General features: G+C 37.7%; 1 protein-coding gene across 2 annotated transcripts in view; it reads right to left on the bottom strand.

Annotated features, from left to right (window-relative positions):
• The window catches only part of XPO4 (exportin 4), an 80816-nt gene that overhangs the window by 41895 nt on the left and 19990 nt on the right, over positions 1-18931 (bottom strand). For both annotated transcript variants that reach the window (XM_005516257.2, XM_088051351.1), the window contains exons 2-6: positions 18287-18392; positions 14712-14853; positions 14326-14464; positions 2451-2567; positions 1517-1670 (exon numbers count right to left, since the gene is read on the bottom strand). In XM_005516257.2, coding sequence (XP_005516314.1) covers positions 1517-1670; positions 2451-2567; positions 14326-14464; positions 14712-14853; positions 18287-18392 — 658 coding nt within the window. The remainder of the gene's footprint in view (positions 1-1516; positions 1671-2450; positions 2568-14325; positions 14465-14711; positions 14854-18286; positions 18393-18931) is intronic.

The following is an 18931-nucleotide window of genomic DNA, read 5'->3' as shown; positions in this document are numbered from 1 at the left end:
GGCTCTGAGCAGCCTGGTCTAGCGGAAGGTGTCCCTGCCCACAGCAGGGGGGGTTGGAAATGGATGATCTTTAAGGTCCCTTCCAATCCCTTAACATTCTATGATGCTGTATTTAGAACTACACCGGAAGTTTGTGCAGAGCCAGACTAAAATTCAGAGGGAACCACCTCTGCACAATACAAGAGCATTTCCTTTCTATTTGAAATTCCAAATCCACTTCCAAAGACTTTTATAAGGTGCAATAATGACCACAGTCTCCATTTTATTGGCACATGCGCTGAATTCCTCTCTGAACCCCTGCCAAATCACTTCAGGGATGAATAGAAGTGGGATATTTACTTTTAATCCATGGAACCTTTCTTAAAGCCAATATAACTGGCATTTTGCTTTACAGATGTGAACGAAGGAATATCCAGTTTCAAATAAATTTACTTTTGCTGCCTGCTGCATAATGAACAGACTAAAAGAAAACAAAAACACACAGGTATCACCTTCTGACTGTCACACCAGGAAAGCAAATAAAATCCTTCACAGTGGATTTGAGAGCAACATCAAGCTTCCTGCAGTATGTATAACTTGGTAGCAATTTCAAAAGTTTTAAGAAAAAAGTTTATAAACCAACTTAAAAACTTGGCTCTTGGAAAGCTTGCTAAGCTTCTTAAAGGCAGTCTGGCTATTAAAACAGATGCTATAATGATTTACAACACATGCTGTCTAAAACCCCTAATAAATGCAGATTGTGATTGAGGACTTCTACAATATTTGTCTAGCCCATTGTTTGGACTGAACATTTTTCTTCTCTCCTTCACTAAGAGCCTTTCTCTTTCTGATTCCAATTTCCTCCTCTACTTTCCAGCTCCACCTTTCTCTGGACTAATGATCAGCAGATATCACAAAAGTATCAAAGTGGAAGCAGTGGCTTCCATTAAAGCCATTAATATAAAATGAAAGTGTAAAATGAAGTTGACATTTCTTTTCTCAGCTACCAAATACTTTTTTTTCAGTCTGAAGAAGTTCCGTGTTCTAGCATATACCATGTTCTTTTATGGGGAGTTAGTTTAACTGCATGAACATGCATATTCCTACATGACAAGGCATTTGCCTGTCCCTACTTCTTCTGAGGGAGAAAAGTAGGACAGATCAGATCTCTGCATAAAAATTGAACAGGGCTTAGACTCTTCACCATATGGTTCTACACTGAAATAGCACAATGCACATTTCCTGCTCCCTGCACCAACCAGACCGACCATAAACCTGTAAAAGGTGGGTGCTCTGTGTGCTTTCTCTTTTATATAAAATACTTTTAAACTTTAATGAAGACTAATAGCAGCTTCTCTAAGAGCATCTCTTAGCAAGTATGGTGGCCACAAAAAGCACTAACAGAAGAAAACGTAAATCAAGGATTAAACACAAAGCTTCTAAGTCTTATGCTTTACTCTCCTTGCGAAGACTTTATTCTTCACCCAAGAAGTGATTCAAGTCAAGGGAAGCAAAGGGCCTGACATGAAAAGGATATAATTTGGAGGAAGGAAGTTCCAGCTTAAGACCTGATTGGCTAGTGCAAGATAACGCTGAAACACTGAAGACATCTGAGCATTGAGGTTTTCACGTCTGCTGAATTCCTGAAGTACCTCTACTGTGAGCATGAAGATCTGCCGCAGATCATCCTCCTACAGTCAGGATGAACACAATACATTCAGTATCTCAGTCATTAATGAAACGTTGATCAATAAGATATTTTTCCAGAGAGAAAAATAAATTTCCAGTTTCACCCTACTTTCATTAAAATACAGGAAATACTTTGCCAGTTAGAACCCCACCTTTTGTCAAAATTAATTGATTACATTTGCAAAGACTATGAAAAAAATCCTCATATAAATACTAGTTGTTAAAAGATAAAAAACCAATATGTTTTTAATAAGTGGTGGAGAAAAAAGTTGGTCTTTGGCATGAAAAAAAGTTGGTAAGTTTTTCCACAACAGTCAGTTTAAAGCAATGCCTTCATATAAACATTTCTGACTGGCCAAACAATACATCTGAGAGACTACCAGACTACACCATCTGCAATAATATTTTTAAATACATACATAGCTCTCCTTGGCTTTAAACCAAAGCTATATTTAAGACTATCATTGTTCCAGTATGTAAGAGTATTCGTTTTGTTTGCAATTGGTAGCCAAGGAATTAAAGAGTCCAATGGCATAAAGATCTGTAGCTCTAGATTCATAAAATGGGCACAAAGGGGTTGCACATTTTTGATACATGTTTTAAAAAAATACATTAACAGTTTTCCTGAAGTAGCCAGTATCTGCATTATTTCCAGTATTTGTCCTATTAAATGCTTTTAGGCACACAGTGTACCTGACTGCAGCTGGCACAAGGTATTTTTGCTTCTCAATGGTTAAATTTTAGAAAGAGAGGTAGCATATATCAATACAGAACTAGTTTACCTGAAATATACGTTTACAGTTACCATGGAACTCCATGCTTAGTCCAATGTTGCTGGTTTTACTTGAACTTGAGAACTCGCTCAACAACGCCGTTAGAATGGAACAGGCCAAAGTTTGCTATAAAAAAAATAAGGGGGAATAATATAACTAAAAGATGTCCAATAATGCAATAGCACCTACAGTGTCCTTAATTTTTTTATTAGCATTTTAATACAACTACTACTTCAGTTCCTTCTAACACAAACTAGAACAAGTCAAACTTTCTGGAAAATAGATCCTTGGATGAACCATTTCTGGAATCACCAGGGCTCCATCCTTAAAGAAGAAATTTGAGTATTCGAGGAATATAAAAGCTGGCATCTGTGTGATAATCATTACAAATGAAACCAACTTAGTGCAAACCATTTCCCAGCCTTGCCATTTACTTTGTCTCCCTGTGCACAGGCCTTTACAGGTATTAGCCTCAGGGAAGATTCACTGTCCACTTATTTCTATTGATCTAATAGTACAGCTCACTCTAAAGTTTGTTTTGGCCCTTCTTTGCATTTGCTACACTTACCATGTTGGTATTTGATCATGATTAACTTTATAGCACCAAAAGTGATACAAGTTTGTCAAAAACAACACCTGCAATAACACTGTCTACTACATCTTTTCCCTCTCTCCCCATCAAAAAAAAAAAAATAGGAGAGGAATTCACAGAGAGCTCCGATACTTGAAAGATCTCGAGTACCTCCCTCCAAAGCACCACATTGACAAGCCTCAGAAATAACCCTTAAATCTACTCTATCAAAATTATGTTTCTGAAGTGATATAAAATCGGTGAGAAAAAGGCATGTTAATTTTAGAGAGACAGATTCATGAAGACTGAAGGTTTAATTATCTTTTTCATTCTTAAAATTTAAGGTAATTGAAATCCTTATCTAAAACACTACTTAAAAGCCAAGTTGCTGTATGAAACACTCCAGCCTTTGTTGCTGTTTTTTGAAATACAAAAAAAAAAAAAAAAAAAAGCTTTTTTTCCTGATGCAAAGTCCAGAAGTCATCATCACCAGTTTTAATATCTTTTAACTGATCCTTGCACACAAAGGGGACCAAGTATTGCACAGTGGAGGTGCAAGTAGTACTTCAGACTTGTGTGTACACTACTGTAACAAGCACAATAGAAAGCGTATGCTGCTGAAATAAAAAGACTTTTTGTTAAAGAGATGTTCTTTACAAAAAGCTCCAAAATTACTGGCTATCCTCCCAGACTGTTTGGAGCCAAGGTGCCAGGGATGGACAGAGGGATAGGAATTGTTAAAGGGTCATGCATGCCAGCAAGTGTCCAGGGGTTAAACAGAAATATGCACACTACCTCTGAACACCCGAAAGATTAAAGTGGAGATGATACTATTTATGCAAGCTCATACAACAGCTGAGACCAGTGCCATCCACCCACCAACTGCAACATCTTTGTTCAGAAATGCCTCTGAAGTCAGTACCTTGACCCCCCCAGACGACTAGTTATCTTAGTCAGTAAACACTAAATTAACATTCTTACTTGCTAAATAAGTTCCAGACAGATCAAACATAGTTGCTTTGTGATAATACACAGGTTCTCTTCCACTAAGCAATAAAGCTCCATAAGTACAGCAGATCAGCATATTCCTGATCAGTTGCTAAGTAAAAGATTTCCCATTTTAAAGAAATTATTTATTTCCAGCAGACTATTTCTCATTTACAGGCAGCTCTGTCAAACAACACATACGACTAAAGAAGCATTTAGCCAGTGAAAACCAGCATCACAATTTAAACTACTCCAGTAAAATTGCAACTTTGTCATTTCTATACTAGAAGTATTTCTAATTGGCTCAAACATTTCAGTATTTTATTTCCTAATTTCTCTGCAAGGTATTCACAACAAATATTTTTTTTAGTTAGAGGACATACAGATTTGATCTAATATTTAAAAAAAAACAAAACAGCATAGACTAGTATTGAGTATTAAACATTAAAAGTCATGTATGAAAATAATTAACCTGGGTAAAATAAAACCAAAACCCTAACAACTAAGAAAAGCCCCTCAAGTCTGACTTTAGCACAATGTTTCAGATCAGAATACATGTTTTTAAAGAAACAATGCAGTTTTCTCACATGACTATCTAAAAAGTTTAAAACACAAGTTTTTATTTGCTTAAATTACTGACTCATGACATAAGGACATCACTAGCTGCAATTACAAATCTGTACACTTTGATGCTCTGTAACATACCCTGATTACCAAGTGGTATCAGTGGCTCCATTAGTACAACAACCAGGCTGAAACTAAACTGCTTCTGCTTTAGCATACTAAGATCTGGACACCAAGCCACCACCCAGACCACTACAGGACGAGCAGGGCAGTGATGCAGACTACCCATCATTTGCAGTTATTTGCCAGTTACTGGAAAATCAATCACCAAGTTCAAATGGGTAGGAACAATAGGAAGAAAAGTTTGTTCCCACTGTGATTACAAAAAATATTAGCTGTAATAGCATATTCCTTTTTCTCCAGTTTGTTTGTATGTATGTAATAATTTATCCTTTCTCTTTACAGAGTAATGTGCTACTGCATGGTAAAAGTGTGCTACAGATTTTTTTTGTGTGCTTTTCTCCTGACTTCAAGGAAAAATTTAAAAGGAAGGTTAAATTTTATGACTGATGATAGGGACATCTCTTCGAAAGTGTAAAGAGCAATGGGGACAGGTAAGCTGACTGAATCTGCTAAGAGTCCAATAAAGCAGCTTGAGCACTTGAGCATTGACCTGTTCTCCTGATTTCAATGAGAGACAGCTCAGATAGTTCTGGGACATCAGTACCTGCTTTAAGCATAACAGGAGAAAAATTATGTTACTAGATTTATACACCTTATTCTATCCAGCAGGCTAGCTCACTGCCAATACCAGGGCACACTGCATCCCTCTACTCTACTCCCTCCTACTGAACTCCCAGCATCCCATCAACTTCCTTAACTTGGTATTTCAATACCTGGGGTGCAAATCCTGCCCCATTCCCTTGCCATTTCAAGGGCCTCATATGCAACATTTGCACATCCACATGCTTCTGGCACCTGCGCTTACACCTTGCATCCATAAAGAATTGTAAGCACTCCCGTATATCCAGATCACCAGGGCAGGAGAAGACCAAAGAGAAGATACTGGCCAGCAATTTAAAATTTACTGCAACAACAGGCTGAGGTGAGATGGCTTGAGACTGGTTTCCTAGAAGGCAGATGCCAGCCACCATGAGTCCAGCTTTCAGACAAGAGCAGAGGAACAAATAAGACCGTAACTTTGCAATGTCAAGTATTTGCACAGAGCTCTGCAAAACCACCACTGCTTCTCAGAACTGCCATAAGACTATAGGAATTTATACAGACTGTTGTGCATAGCAGTAAGATGGTCATTTTCATGAGTATAAACCAATTATCAGCTCAAAAGAGTTTTTGCCCAGCCATCTATTAAACTTCCCTGAATAGACAAAAATATTTTAGAAACTCTGGAATAAAGCTCAAGTAAATTTTACTAAAAATAAAACTTGACTTTCATAAAGTAATTTTACTGAAGGTTAACTACTAATATTTTGAATTACATTTTTTTAATACACAGACATGTTTGGTGTGAAGACAGTAAGTACCTCAACATAAATATTATCAGAAGAAAGATTTCAAAAATATGAAAACCAACAATTTCAGAGAAACCAATAGTGGTGTGCTATGTGAAGTAAAATTTCTTCTTCTTACATGTAAGAAAATTGAATGCACTTAACACAAAATTCTGGGTGGGGGATTCTGGGGTTTTTGTGTTTTGCTTTTGGGGTTTCTTTGGTTGGTGGTTGTTGTTTTTGGTGTGGTTTTAGTTGGTTGGTTTGTTCATTTGTTTTCTGCTGGGAATTTTTTGGTTCTTTTTCAATTTTATTTTTTTTTTTTAAGGTTTTTGCCACACCACAGAAGGGATAAACAATGCAAATCAGTAATAGGACACTGGAATAAGTAGAAAATGCAAGTGACTCTGGGCATCATATTAAAAGCCAGATCTGAATGTCCATTGTGCAGCAATGCCATTAACTTCATACCAGTAAGGGTACACCTCTGAACCTAGTTTGACTCACTCCCTAGCAATTTCACTAGTTCTGCCACAAGTACATACCCAAACAATAAGCCCATCTAACAAAATAAAATCCTTCTCTTGTTGAGAGAGAGGATTGCCTCTGAGAATAGCTTGGCACTCACCCCAGTTAGCTTTATTACCAGGAATAAACTTTATGAAAGATCGCTATACATAAAATAGACTCTCAGCTGCTCAAACAGAAGATCAATGGGACTTGTGATAAGAGATTAACTTGGCAATCAGACACCCAGTAGTAACATCCTTTTAGTGGTTTTCTTTTTAAATGGCTTTAATAAAACACAGACACTACAGAAAGACCGTGTGTCATTTTAACAATAAACAACACTTATATATCATTCATAAAGATGTAAAAGGTAAATACAACTTATTCCTCCAAATGGAATGTCCCCTATAAAAGAAGCTAAAGCAGTAATGTTTGAAGGGATTTCACACTTGTGCCTGGGCTGCCCATGGAATAAATGAAGTGCTTCATTTGAGGGTAGTTAGGTTACAAAGCATCTGAAAGGAAGAAGAGTTCAAATACACCCTAGGAAAAAATGGACATGTGGTACACCAGCTCTGCAGCAATAAAGCCAACAGACAAAGCAGAATGAACTCCAATACCAAAATTGTTTCCTCATTTTGAATTCAGAGCAGAGATACAGTTAGTTTGTCAGAGGTTTGATTAAAAAATTCATTTTATTACAAAACCTAAACTAACATGCAGTGCCTTCTGCACGCATCATTTATACTTACAGAAAAAGCAGTAAGCATATTTAAAAGAACGAAGGTCTTGCCTGAATTGAGCAAATCATAACATCTACCCTGTCACTTTACATCCCTGCCAGCCTGAATATGCATTTAGAGGACTTTTTGTCTCCATATGTATAATGTAAACTCTGTTACTGAAACCAAAGGAAAGCCATGTGAAGACTTAATAGTATCCCTAAACTATCTAAACTTAACTTGCACAAGAGCAGGAAGAATCAGAGAGTAAATGTATCAGAAGCAGAATTAGCTGCATTGCTCCTGACAGAATTCTGTAATGAGAATGCATCAAAAGCAATTTTACTAAATAAGTTGTTTAAAGCAAGGCTTGCTTTATAAAGGCAATAACAGACTTCTCCTCTAATTTCCTTGAATAAGCACAGCTGCTTTTGCTAGCATTTTCAGAGTATCTAAATCACAAGAACGTAAGTTGCAACTTCAAACTGAAAGGTTGAGAGGACAGCCAGAGGGCCAAAAGAAATATCTTTATGTACACAGAACAATGGGGGCCACTCCAGCTCTTCAACATGGAAGTATTGCAAGGTGGCTGGGGGACCCAGGAGCTGAAGTAGTGGTTCCCAACCAAAGAAAACCAGAACATATTCTGAAGAAATGTAAGCAAGCACCAGGAAGAACCCACAGATTTTTATCTGTTCTTTCCCAAATGAGCCAACTGGTGGAAAAAAGGTTATGGAGCAGGGTAGGATGATAGGAATAGGACCCACAGCTGCTGTCAGCAGTAAGGGACTGGCTGGGTAGTGCACTCCTTTCCTCTCATTCCCTGTCTGCCACTGAGCAAAGACATATGAGCAGCACCAGGTTAACATGTCAGAGCTACAGCAGCACAAGAGGCAAGAGCTTGCTTCCCCTTCCTTGGGGGTCCCAGCCAAACCAAGGGAAATGCCCAGGGGTGAGCTGAGAAAGAGAAAATCAATTCCACTGTGAATCACTATGGGCCAGAGGATCTTGTGGCATGTGAAGCATGCAGGCTTTGGACAAAGAGAGAAGGGAAGTAGCAGCCTCTACTAATAATGGAAGAGGTCCAGGCAGTTTGCTGGAACACAGGGTGCAAAACATGCTTTTCTTTGTTTCTCTGGAGACAGGCAAAGCTGTGAAGCAGAAATCAGGAGAAAAAAAATGTAATCTCATAAAAGAAGTTGAAGGCCTAAAAACCATTTATAAAGGTAACATATCCTTCTCCAGGTTCTTGTCTGAACACCACCAGTTGGATCCTCGCTCCTACCACAGCTGCATGAACAAATACAGGATTTTCAATTAAACTCAAAATAATGAATAGTTATACTAGCCATGCAGCTCACCATCAGCAGCACTCAGCTTTGAATATACACCACCCCAACAAGTGCTCTTGGGTGGCTAGGTGTCCTTCCTCCCCCCACTTTTTCCAGCACTCATTCCTGGTCTTTCTTGCCTGCCTCTGCCTGCCATACTGCCAGCTACGTCAAATGAGCTGCATTACACAGCTGTGCTCCACAGCAGATCTTCCCAAAGAATAAAAGGAGAGGCTGTAAGGGAGAAGGGGCTGTTTCTAAGCAGACTAACAGAAACATCCAGTATGTTACTGAACACATTTATTATGAAAGGGCAGTACCTTTGAAAGGAAGAATGACTAAACACCAAGCAGCTATTGTCTTAAAAGAGGCTTTTCCCTTCAAGCCTATTTATTCATTTGACACCGCTGTAATGAAAAAAAAATACATGCTGCAACACATGGAAAGATACAATTTCCTTTATCCCAGTGAGTCCATGAGGTCACAGGTGAGGGACTCCACAGGCACAAGTCTCATGAGATGGCAAAATTGAGGAAAAAGAGGGTATGCCATACATAGAACAGGGGATGCACACCTCACCACTTGGAACACATCTCCTCTCTTCCCAGCCCTGTCTTTGAAACTGTGGATCTAGTGTAAATGTAACGGGGGGTTATCCATTTCTACTGGGTATTAAGCAACTAAGCTGGAGACTTGCTGTACTGCATCTCTGGTAAAGCCAGCTCCCTTTCAAGAGAAAAATCTGAGAACTGCAAAAGCACCCTGGTTAATTCAACTACTAAAAAAACACTTATGTTTAAAGTTCTTTTACGCTTCTATCACTGAGTTTTAACCTCACATGTGGAATAGTTTCTAGATTCCTAAAATTCCCAAACCAGCATTTAACACACTAATTTAGGCCTTTAAAGAGAACTTGTCAGCCTAAATATCCTGGTTCACCCTCTTTTTTATACTCAACATGTCTCAAGGGCAATGAGGTTCATAGAACAAGGTAACAATTTTACTAGACCAGAAGACACAACTTGGGATGGATAATACATATGTTTTTGTCAAAATGTGAACGTCAGGAGGGCCTCTCCAACTCCTACCATACAACATGAAACAGTAACAGCTAGACAGGTCTCCAGAAGTAAAATTCCCTTTAAAGAATAGAAACAAGAACCGCAAATGCTAAATAAATATAACTAGTTATCCAGGCATCCACTATATCCACTATAATGGATAGATTAACCTCAGTGAAGATGAATGCCTAGAGTTTTGCTTATTAATATTTCCCACCGCTCACATGAAATCCATTCACATCCCTCAGAAGCTTTAGGTAATCTGAAGCAGCTGAATCTTCTCTCTAACCCAACTAGGAACACTGGGAAACAGAACAACACAATTAAAAATTTTGCAAGAGAAGGAACTGTTAGGATTCCAAAGCTTTCCCAGTGAGTCTTGACAAATCTTCCATATACAAAAAAAATATGTAGCCTTCAGATATGGAGCTTTATATTAAAATATATTCTACTGTATGCACTGCAGATCTTAAAAGACGCAGCTTCTGTTGCTTCCCAGTCCCATGTCAAGTCTATAGCAGCTGGACCCCTCTGCATCTGCCTACACATATACTGGAAGAAATCAAGGTATGATCCATATCTTGGTCTGGTTTTAAACAAAATCTGACTGTGTTCACATGCAGACCAGATCCTCCTCCTGGGAGTCAGTCACTTAGCTGCCAGGATTCCTGTCCTTCTGGCAGGGATGAAGGACAAATGAAATCCTTCAGCTATGCAAAAGCAGAATATTTGAACACAAAGGTCAAGAAATTGAAGGCATTTATAGTTGAGAAAGACTTGGCCCACGTAATTCTCCAAAATCTTAAAATCAGTGATAGAAAACATGTATTTAGAATTTTAAGACTGGCTCAAGATACTGTGTCTGATGCCAGAAGCTCTGTCCCCCAGAGAGATGAAGATTTTGAAAAGAGATCCTGAAATTCCTGTCAGAGGGAGATTACAGATTCTCCTTCACAAGCAGAGGGATGGCTTGCATTGATAATAAAGGAGCCAGAAAAAACAAAACCAAGAACTCTAAAGCTAATCTTTGTCTTTCTAGAGGATTACTACCTAAACTCAGTTATAAATAATCAGCAGCCAGACTAAAAGTTTGTTTTTTCTTCTCAAACAAAGGTTTCTTCTGTGAGATTCATAAAGCACCAAATGACAGACAACCAGCAGCAGAAGCCAACATTCCAGTTCTAAACCTGGCTCTAACCATGCATCCTTCCCATCCCTGGAGTATTAACTCTCTTTATCGTCTGTTATTTCCTTAATATGTACACCGTGTTCCACTATTAAAAGATTACTCAACACTAAAGCCATTTTATTACTCTCATCACAATTCCTCTTCTTATCTTCCTTTCAACCTCCCTCTTATTTTTTCATTCTCAACAGTTCATCCATCAGTCTTGCATACATGTCAGTTTGCCACTATATACCTTCAAGTTCTAGCCTCAAAATGCATACATCTCTGAAGATCTTAACTAGAACTTGAGAAGTTGAGGTAGTAAGCACATCAAATCCCTGATGCAGAAGGACATTCATCAGACACTACCATCTACATTCACTGCCCTCCTTATTACCCCAACTATCAAGACTCAATCCTGACAAGATATTACTCAAAATTCCCAAAGATTTCAGGGAGCAGGACTCTCTGATAATCACAAAGTTAGTACGGACATCCCATAGAAAGTGGGTAGAGGGCTGCAGGAAATGGAAAAGATTAAGTACCTATGTTATTCTTGCAAGGTAAAGATGGATCAAGAAGATTCAAAGCAAACAGGGAAGAAAAAGTAAGTAAGAAACAGAGAATACTTTGCTTTTTTAAAATGGACTTTCAATTATAAACTGCTGTAAAAAGCCATTACCTCAGAATACTCTGAGTTGGAAGAGACCCACAAGGATCAAGTCCAACTTTTAAGTGAATGGCCCATATGGGGATCCAACCCACAGCCTTGGTGTTATTAGTACCATGCTCTAAGCAATTATCAGCAGCTAAAAGCTGCTGATAGCTCTTGTTTGAGAGCTTTAAGTATTTTTAAATATGAAGTGACCTGCTGCTGACTTCAAGTGTAGCGAACCTCAGGCAGAACAACACAAATGGGTGGGCAGAAGGTCATAACAGAAGGCTGAGAAGGATACAGAAAGGACAAAGAAACTGGAAAAATAATTAGGAGTCACAAAGGTATGATATCCTTCTGCAGCTTGAGTGTACAAGGAGGCAAGAGTGTGTATCACACCAGTGGAAAGACATCAGAAAAATGGAATGATTCCTTCCACAGGGGAGCACAGAGGACCAGAAAACACCTACTGATCTCTTTCAATGCTTACATCCTAGCATCTTCCCTGATTTGAATGCAAACCTGTATTTACAAGTAACTAATAGAAACTAATCTCCAGAAACACCTGTGACAGTGCAGGACACTATCCATATATCTTGAAAGCACCATTCCCTTCAGGATATGGGCTTCACACCATACCCTGAAGCACTCTTAGCTGAGACTCCCCACAGCAGCAAGGCAACTGCACCACAGGAGTCCCACACAGCCCCACAGGCATGGCTGAATGCGACAGGTTCACTGGTAAAGAAACAAAACCACCCAGCCATATTTGAAAAGATAACTAAAATAATAAATAATTCATTGTATGAATTATTTTGTACAGCTTTTCAAAGTTGTTACATGTTTATACAAGAGGCATGGCCTGACTCCCTTCAGAAAGCATTTTACTACTGCTTATTATTGCACATGCCAGTCCTGGGTGCCAGTACCAGAGTCTCTCCTGCAGCTAAGTCTCAGAAGATTACAAGAACATTTTTGTGAATGAGAACTGGTTTATAATATAAACCACATGAGACCATGTGCTTATAACCAGTTTACCAAAGACTAACAACCATATACTGTGCCATAAAGATGCTTCAGCAGCATCACGTGTCTTTTTTTTTTACTTATTAAGTCTTATTTTTTACTTATTAAAGTCTTATTAGCACGCCATAATAGAAAACATCATTATATATCCTAGACATGTTCAATACCATTCTTAAAACTTAAGCATAAATATTTCGGAAAAACTATGGAGAAATTAATACTTGTGAAGAGGGGGAAATAAAAGGAAAATGAAATAAAGGGAAATGAAAAACTGAGCTCAATTTGGCAGTGAGTTGAACTTGGAGAAGAGTACCCCTTCCCCCAGCCAGAGCTCCTCTGCAACATACTCTTCTCCACAGCATGGTTGATATGCTTGGAGCAAGCAGTCTTAGCTTGCTGTATGCTGTGTGCAGTGTTTCTGTAGACAGTGCATGCAGAGAATACAACTGTACAAGCTGGACAGTGCATTACTTAGTTCAAAGTCCACGTTTCTATTTATGCTGCTTTTTTAGCTTTATGCAAAGATCCTACAAACTACATGAGCATACACAGTGTCATGCATAAAACTTGAAAACCTCAGCTGTAACAGCGTTTTAATAAACAAGACTATGTTTCGTGAAAAAAAGCATTAACTCAGTTCTTCCTAATAAGTTCCCATTTCTATCCGAATTATGCAGAATCAAAAGGCTAAAATGGTTTCCTTAAGGTAAATAACCGTGAAATTAAGTTTTACAAGACTAAATGAAATTTCCATACCCTGGAGCAATATTACTTGTTACTCAGAGGTGACACACTATTTTTAGGACCATGACATGAGCTGGATTACTTCTAGTACACTTTGATTGAATTTTCAGAGTTAAACATTTGCCCCTCCCATCTATCTAGTATAACTGCTGCTCCAAAAGCTCAGCAGTCAGGAGCCAGTTCACTCAAGGTTGTTTTTTTTTTGAGAAAAGCTTCAGTTAAAGTTTCAGCGTGGAATCCATATACTCTTTGATTTTCATTTGGTAGGAGAAAAAATCACCTCTCTTTAAGCTCTAGTTACATGCCTCTATTATGACCTATTCTAAACTTATCCCCTGGCATAGCAAACGGAATTTCACTAAATGCATAGATAGATATTGGACACCTTGTTTCCACTTCAAGCTCAGTATCGAAGGTAACACTAGGGGTAACTTACCCCTAGTAGTATGACATTAAATCAAGAATAAGTTTTGTATTTCCATTCCATGTTTTACTTCCTCACACCCCTTTCTCTCCACCTACTTGTCTCCCAAAGAACAGCAGAGGCCTATGCCTCCTGCTCGCAGTCTATTTCAACAGCTGAGCTGCAGCAGAGTGCAGCACTGCACAGATGGAAGGGGAATGGAGTATGCAAAGAACCTCCCAGCTAACGGAAAATCTGTTTTAGGTCTTACTATTAGTTTAAAGAAAACCAGAGAAAAAAGGAAAACAAACAAATAATAATATTTAAAAAAAAAACAAAACACAAAAAACCCCCCAAAATAAACTACCAACCCACAAGTATGGCACTCAAAGCAACTATTCATAAAAACATTCCCTAAAAATATGGTCTCCTTGTATAGCAAAGAGCTACATGTACTACCCCTAGTCCCAAAACATTAAACAATCTTCAATTTGGTAAATGAGTGAGTAGTTACCAACTTAATGACTAATTGGATAAGCGAAGTATAAAATATTTCATAGCCACTCAGTATATAACATAAGCTGCCGATACAGACAGCTGAACTTTTGAAGAAAAAAACCAAAGTACTTACCACAGTGGGGTTACCACTGCTGATCAGCTGGCTGACTTCATGAAAAATGCTTTTGCAGTCGATTGATTTGTCTAATGATCCCCGTTTCACTATCACCGCTACCGCTAATAAAATCTGCTCCCGAACATACTTTTGAAGGCTGTAAACAAAATTATACAAATATATTTGCATGTAATTCTGGACATCAATGCTCAATAAAATTTTGAATGCATTTCTTTTTCAAATATTTGGTGTGAATTCATAAGGGAAAGCTGACAGAAATTAACTGCTAAGACTAGAATACAAATTCTTAAAATGATCTTGCACTGCTACCCAGGGAAACAAAAATGACAACCCAGACTTTATGCAGGATGCTGCATGTTCAAAGGTGTGTTTTCTATACTTACTTAGGCCTTTGTAAGACATAGGTTAGAAGGAATGTTCGCAGTGACTCAATACTAGCTTTTTCCAAGAGAATCCATTCTCTTACAACTGCTTCCATTATCGCCGTAGCAGCTTGAAATAGGACATAGTCCACTTTACTAGTTTCTGTGGGAAAAAAAACAGGCAACAAAAACATGTATTCAGCTTGGATGTGTTTCCAACCGAAAAAAAGGGAATTTACTGTAATTTATTATTAAATAGAATACTGTTGCTATGAAAACAGAGAAGGAATCTACAACTCAAAAGAGGGAGAAATAATCAATAAGCCAATTATCAAATTGTCCAGTACTATTCAATGACCAAGGAGAAAAGTTGTCTGTGCTAGGAGGTTGCTTCAAAGAACAGGAATAAGAATGCTAACACAATGGGGGAATAAAATAAACAAGATGACAGATTTAGTTCCAATACATTAATTAATAAAAGTGATTAATATTACAGGTATGTCAAAGCTGGATATTTCTATGCTTGCCTGTGAAACCAATAGTGCACAAAAATACACGTTATTTCATGGGTAATAAAAAGAACCAAATCCACTTACACTTACAGGTAATATTTGTGTTTAATTATCCAAGCAAAAAATTTTACACCATGGTATATTTAAATTGTTCTACATGATGTTCAAGTTTCCAGATTTAGTTTGAGTTAATGAAAAAATAATTTTTGACCATATTGTAGGAATCATTTGCCATTATTGTCTGAATATGGTATTACTGTGTATACAGATGCACTAAGGAAAGTATAAAAGTATATTATGGAGAAAAGGAACAGTTTGGGTGACTACAAAGTACAATTTAAAGAGAAATTCCAGAATATTAATATAATTTCTATGATGCCAGAAAGCTACAGAAACATTTTAATTATTGTTCCTTTGCTTTTCAAAATTTTAACTTGGAAACAGCAGGTAATATCTCAGAAGCCAGTTTCAAAACATTCTGAGCTTTCAGAAAGGGTGCAGCCACAGGGTGGCAAAAACATGAAATATGAAATGATGAAATAAAATTCCCAAGAAGCAGAGTTTGAGCTATAGCAGTTGACCTGCCAGGACGAGAAAAACTGTATTTAAAAAAACCTCAATCATGACAAGAAGGGCTTTTAATTACTACAAAACAAACTTTCTTCCCCCAGTTACATACACACAAGTTTATAATATAAATTTCCTTTATATGCAAGTTCTATAGCAAAGATAGCAGCTAATACATTCAAATATTTTAAAGCAATTTAATTAGGAACCAAATCTAAATCCACATAGGTAAACATGCTTAAATCCAAATAAACCACATTTAAATCTACTTAGCTTAATTTGGAAAACTAAGTAACTGCTTAAGTAAAAGATTAATGTGTATGTCTAACACACATTATTCCTGCATGGGAATTTTAATTCTGGCACTTGTTACCTTGGGTCTCCAGCTTTTCTAACTGTACCAAGCTCAAACATATATATGAAAAAAAGAGAATGTAATTAAAAAAGGACAGAGTTTTTCCTTTGAGCCAAGTCCCGCAGACGCTGACAGCACAGACCTGCAGCCCCCAGCGTAAGCCTGTAATCAGCCAGAGCACCACTGGAACTTACTAAAGGAAGAACAAGTTTTGCCAGTGCACTGAACAGCTATAAGCTTACAGCAGAACACAGAGCCTTGTGGTTCTTGGGTTCAGCTCCAGGTTTCTAAAGAACAACATAGTAGTGGCTCTTCCCCTTTTCCATATGCTCACCTTCTCCATTATTCTCCCTGTGTTATTCACACACTCTTCTATCCACAAATGACATCATCCTTGTTCTCTCTCTCTACCTCCATTCCAGTTTCCATCTTGACCATGTTTTTTCCTCTTTGTTTTTAAAGCCATCTACTTGGTCCTCTGGTTCCAACCCATCCTTCCTGCGCACATCTCTTCAATACACTTCAACTCTTTTATTCTTCATCATGAACAGTTTGTTTCCTTTCCCTGGTTCCTGATTTCATAATCCCTGCCTCTTTTTCCTCAACTCCCAAACCTTAACTATTCGTTCTTTCTGTCCGGATTGTACAGATACTTACTGAGGAAGCACAAAGTTTTGAAAAAGTCTCTAAGTTCCAGGTCTCAGCATTATAACTGCCTACATTCCTTTAAAAAACCGGCCCCACATGGAAACACACTGGCTTCTCAATGGTGGTAGCATATGAAAAGTTTAGGGATGTAATATGTATTAAAATCAGCACCCTTCCAACCACCCACATTTAAGATTTCATGAAATTTCATTATTTATTTCTTACTGATGATGAATGTATAATTTAGATCCCAACTGTCTGCAAACAAAGTTACTTAAGGATGTTTTCACTCACTTAACTTCCTCTAAAAATCAATGTGAAAACCAGAAGCATCAGTTTTGCTGACCCATCAAGCAAAAAGTGTGACTGCAGTCTTCCAAACCACATGCAGTACTCCTATAATATACTAAACCCAAAAGAAACTCATTTGTAGAGAAAAACTTTGGTTGCAGAGTGGATGTAGGAAAGGAAGCACATCCTGGTCTATACATCACAGTATAACATAGGAGTAGGTCTGCAATACTGACATCATAATACTCATTCATTGTAAGTCTCTAATCCAGTAAATTTAGAAATAACTGCCAAAAAAAATACTGCAGAATTAATTAAGTATGAAAACAATATTTTCAACACAATTCTAATATTTCTCCGTTCATTTTGGCAAACTCTTTAAAAGAAAAGTTGCTTTTTGTGGTTTTGGCATGTGTTCTTTTGCACAAACTTTGAGGTTACCCCTGTCAGGTCTTGGCGTCAGTTTTCACTGAAATTCCCCCTCACCTGTCCCCAGCACTCACATCTGGTCAACACCTCTGTGTGCTGAGGTGCTGCAATCTTACATCTTTACTGCTCCTGTAATTTTCAGATTTAGCTGCCAAACTCTACTAAGTCTCTATAGCAGCTGTAAAAACATTTTTCTTTTTTAACTTGCTACACAACCACATTTAGAGCACTTCCACTAAAATCCAAGAAATTTCTGATGAAGGGTGGTATCTGCCTCTTTCCTTTCTCCACAGGTATAATCACACAGAATTTATAAATCAATACTGTCTTGCTTCCACCAGGTGGACAGAAACTTTTCTAGCTTTTTCCTCTTTTCCTCCAGCTGGGCTGTCAACAGCAACTAAGTTGTTCAACTGGACATAAACTCTCATTTCAGCACCAATGCAAAATCTGGTAGAAGTGCATAAAACAGCATTGTTGGCTGATTTAATGGGAAGCAAGCACAAAGCCAAGCAACCACACCACTGGCAGTTGCACAAGCTGCACAGGTGAGACAGTATTACAGTAACCATGTTGAAGAGGAAATCTACTAAATCAGTTTAGTAATTTAGCTACATGAAGTGCCACCTTACAGCTTTGAGACTGACAGAAATAAAACAAAAAAGGACAGTAATAGACTTCACCCTCCATCAAAAAGTACCCCTCATCTAAATCAAAACTGATGTTCATAGTCCCAGCTGCAAAAGAACAGCACAGTTCCAGTTATATGCCTAACTTAATTTATTGAAACTTACCCAAAATATGTTTGCAAACAGCAAATGGTGATTTTGATTTTCTAAATGATAAGAATATGTGCTCAGCATGTTGGCGTTGTTCATTGTTGACCATGGAAGGTGGTGCCTGAAAGAAAAAAAAAAAAGTTTTTCAAGCACTGATCAAAAATATACTAAGAGCAATGTCATGAACTTATAAATGCTTGCATTGTTAAACACCAAAACCAAGTATCTCTTGGCAAAACTATTTGCTCTCAGGCATTACCTCTTCTTATATACCACTCTGTATTTACATTGCATGCACATAGGTGTGAATATCAAGATATCAGGCAGAGAGTGAATAATTTAAGTATAGTTTCCTAATGATGTTTCTGAAGAAAGTTAGAAGTCAGATCTAAATTCAAACCAATCCTTTTTCTACTCAGACCAAAAATACCACTGCACATCACTAAATGCTAAGCACAGTCACAGTCCTGGAAGCAAAGCACTCTTTTTTCTTTAGTTCTACATTTTTTTTTAAATATTTAGTTGTCTAATAAATTCAGGGGATTTAAAAATCACTGAAGGTATCTTCTAAAATAAAGTAATACCAGGAACATACTACCCTCTAGTGCTTAATATAAAAGTTGACATCCTGAGAACTGTGTGTGATTGAAGAGACAAGGA

Source organism: Pseudopodoces humilis, chromosome 2, assembly GCF_049639895.1.
Source record: "Pseudopodoces humilis isolate 2021_Gansu_Grassland_sample_001 chromosome 2, ASM4963989v1, whole genome shotgun sequence".
Classification (NCBI taxonomy): domain Eukaryota; kingdom Metazoa; phylum Chordata; class Aves; order Passeriformes; family Paridae; genus Pseudopodoces; species Pseudopodoces humilis.
The sequence above is the reverse complement of the archived record's forward strand: the minus strand, read 5'-3'. Positions and strand labels throughout refer to the sequence as shown.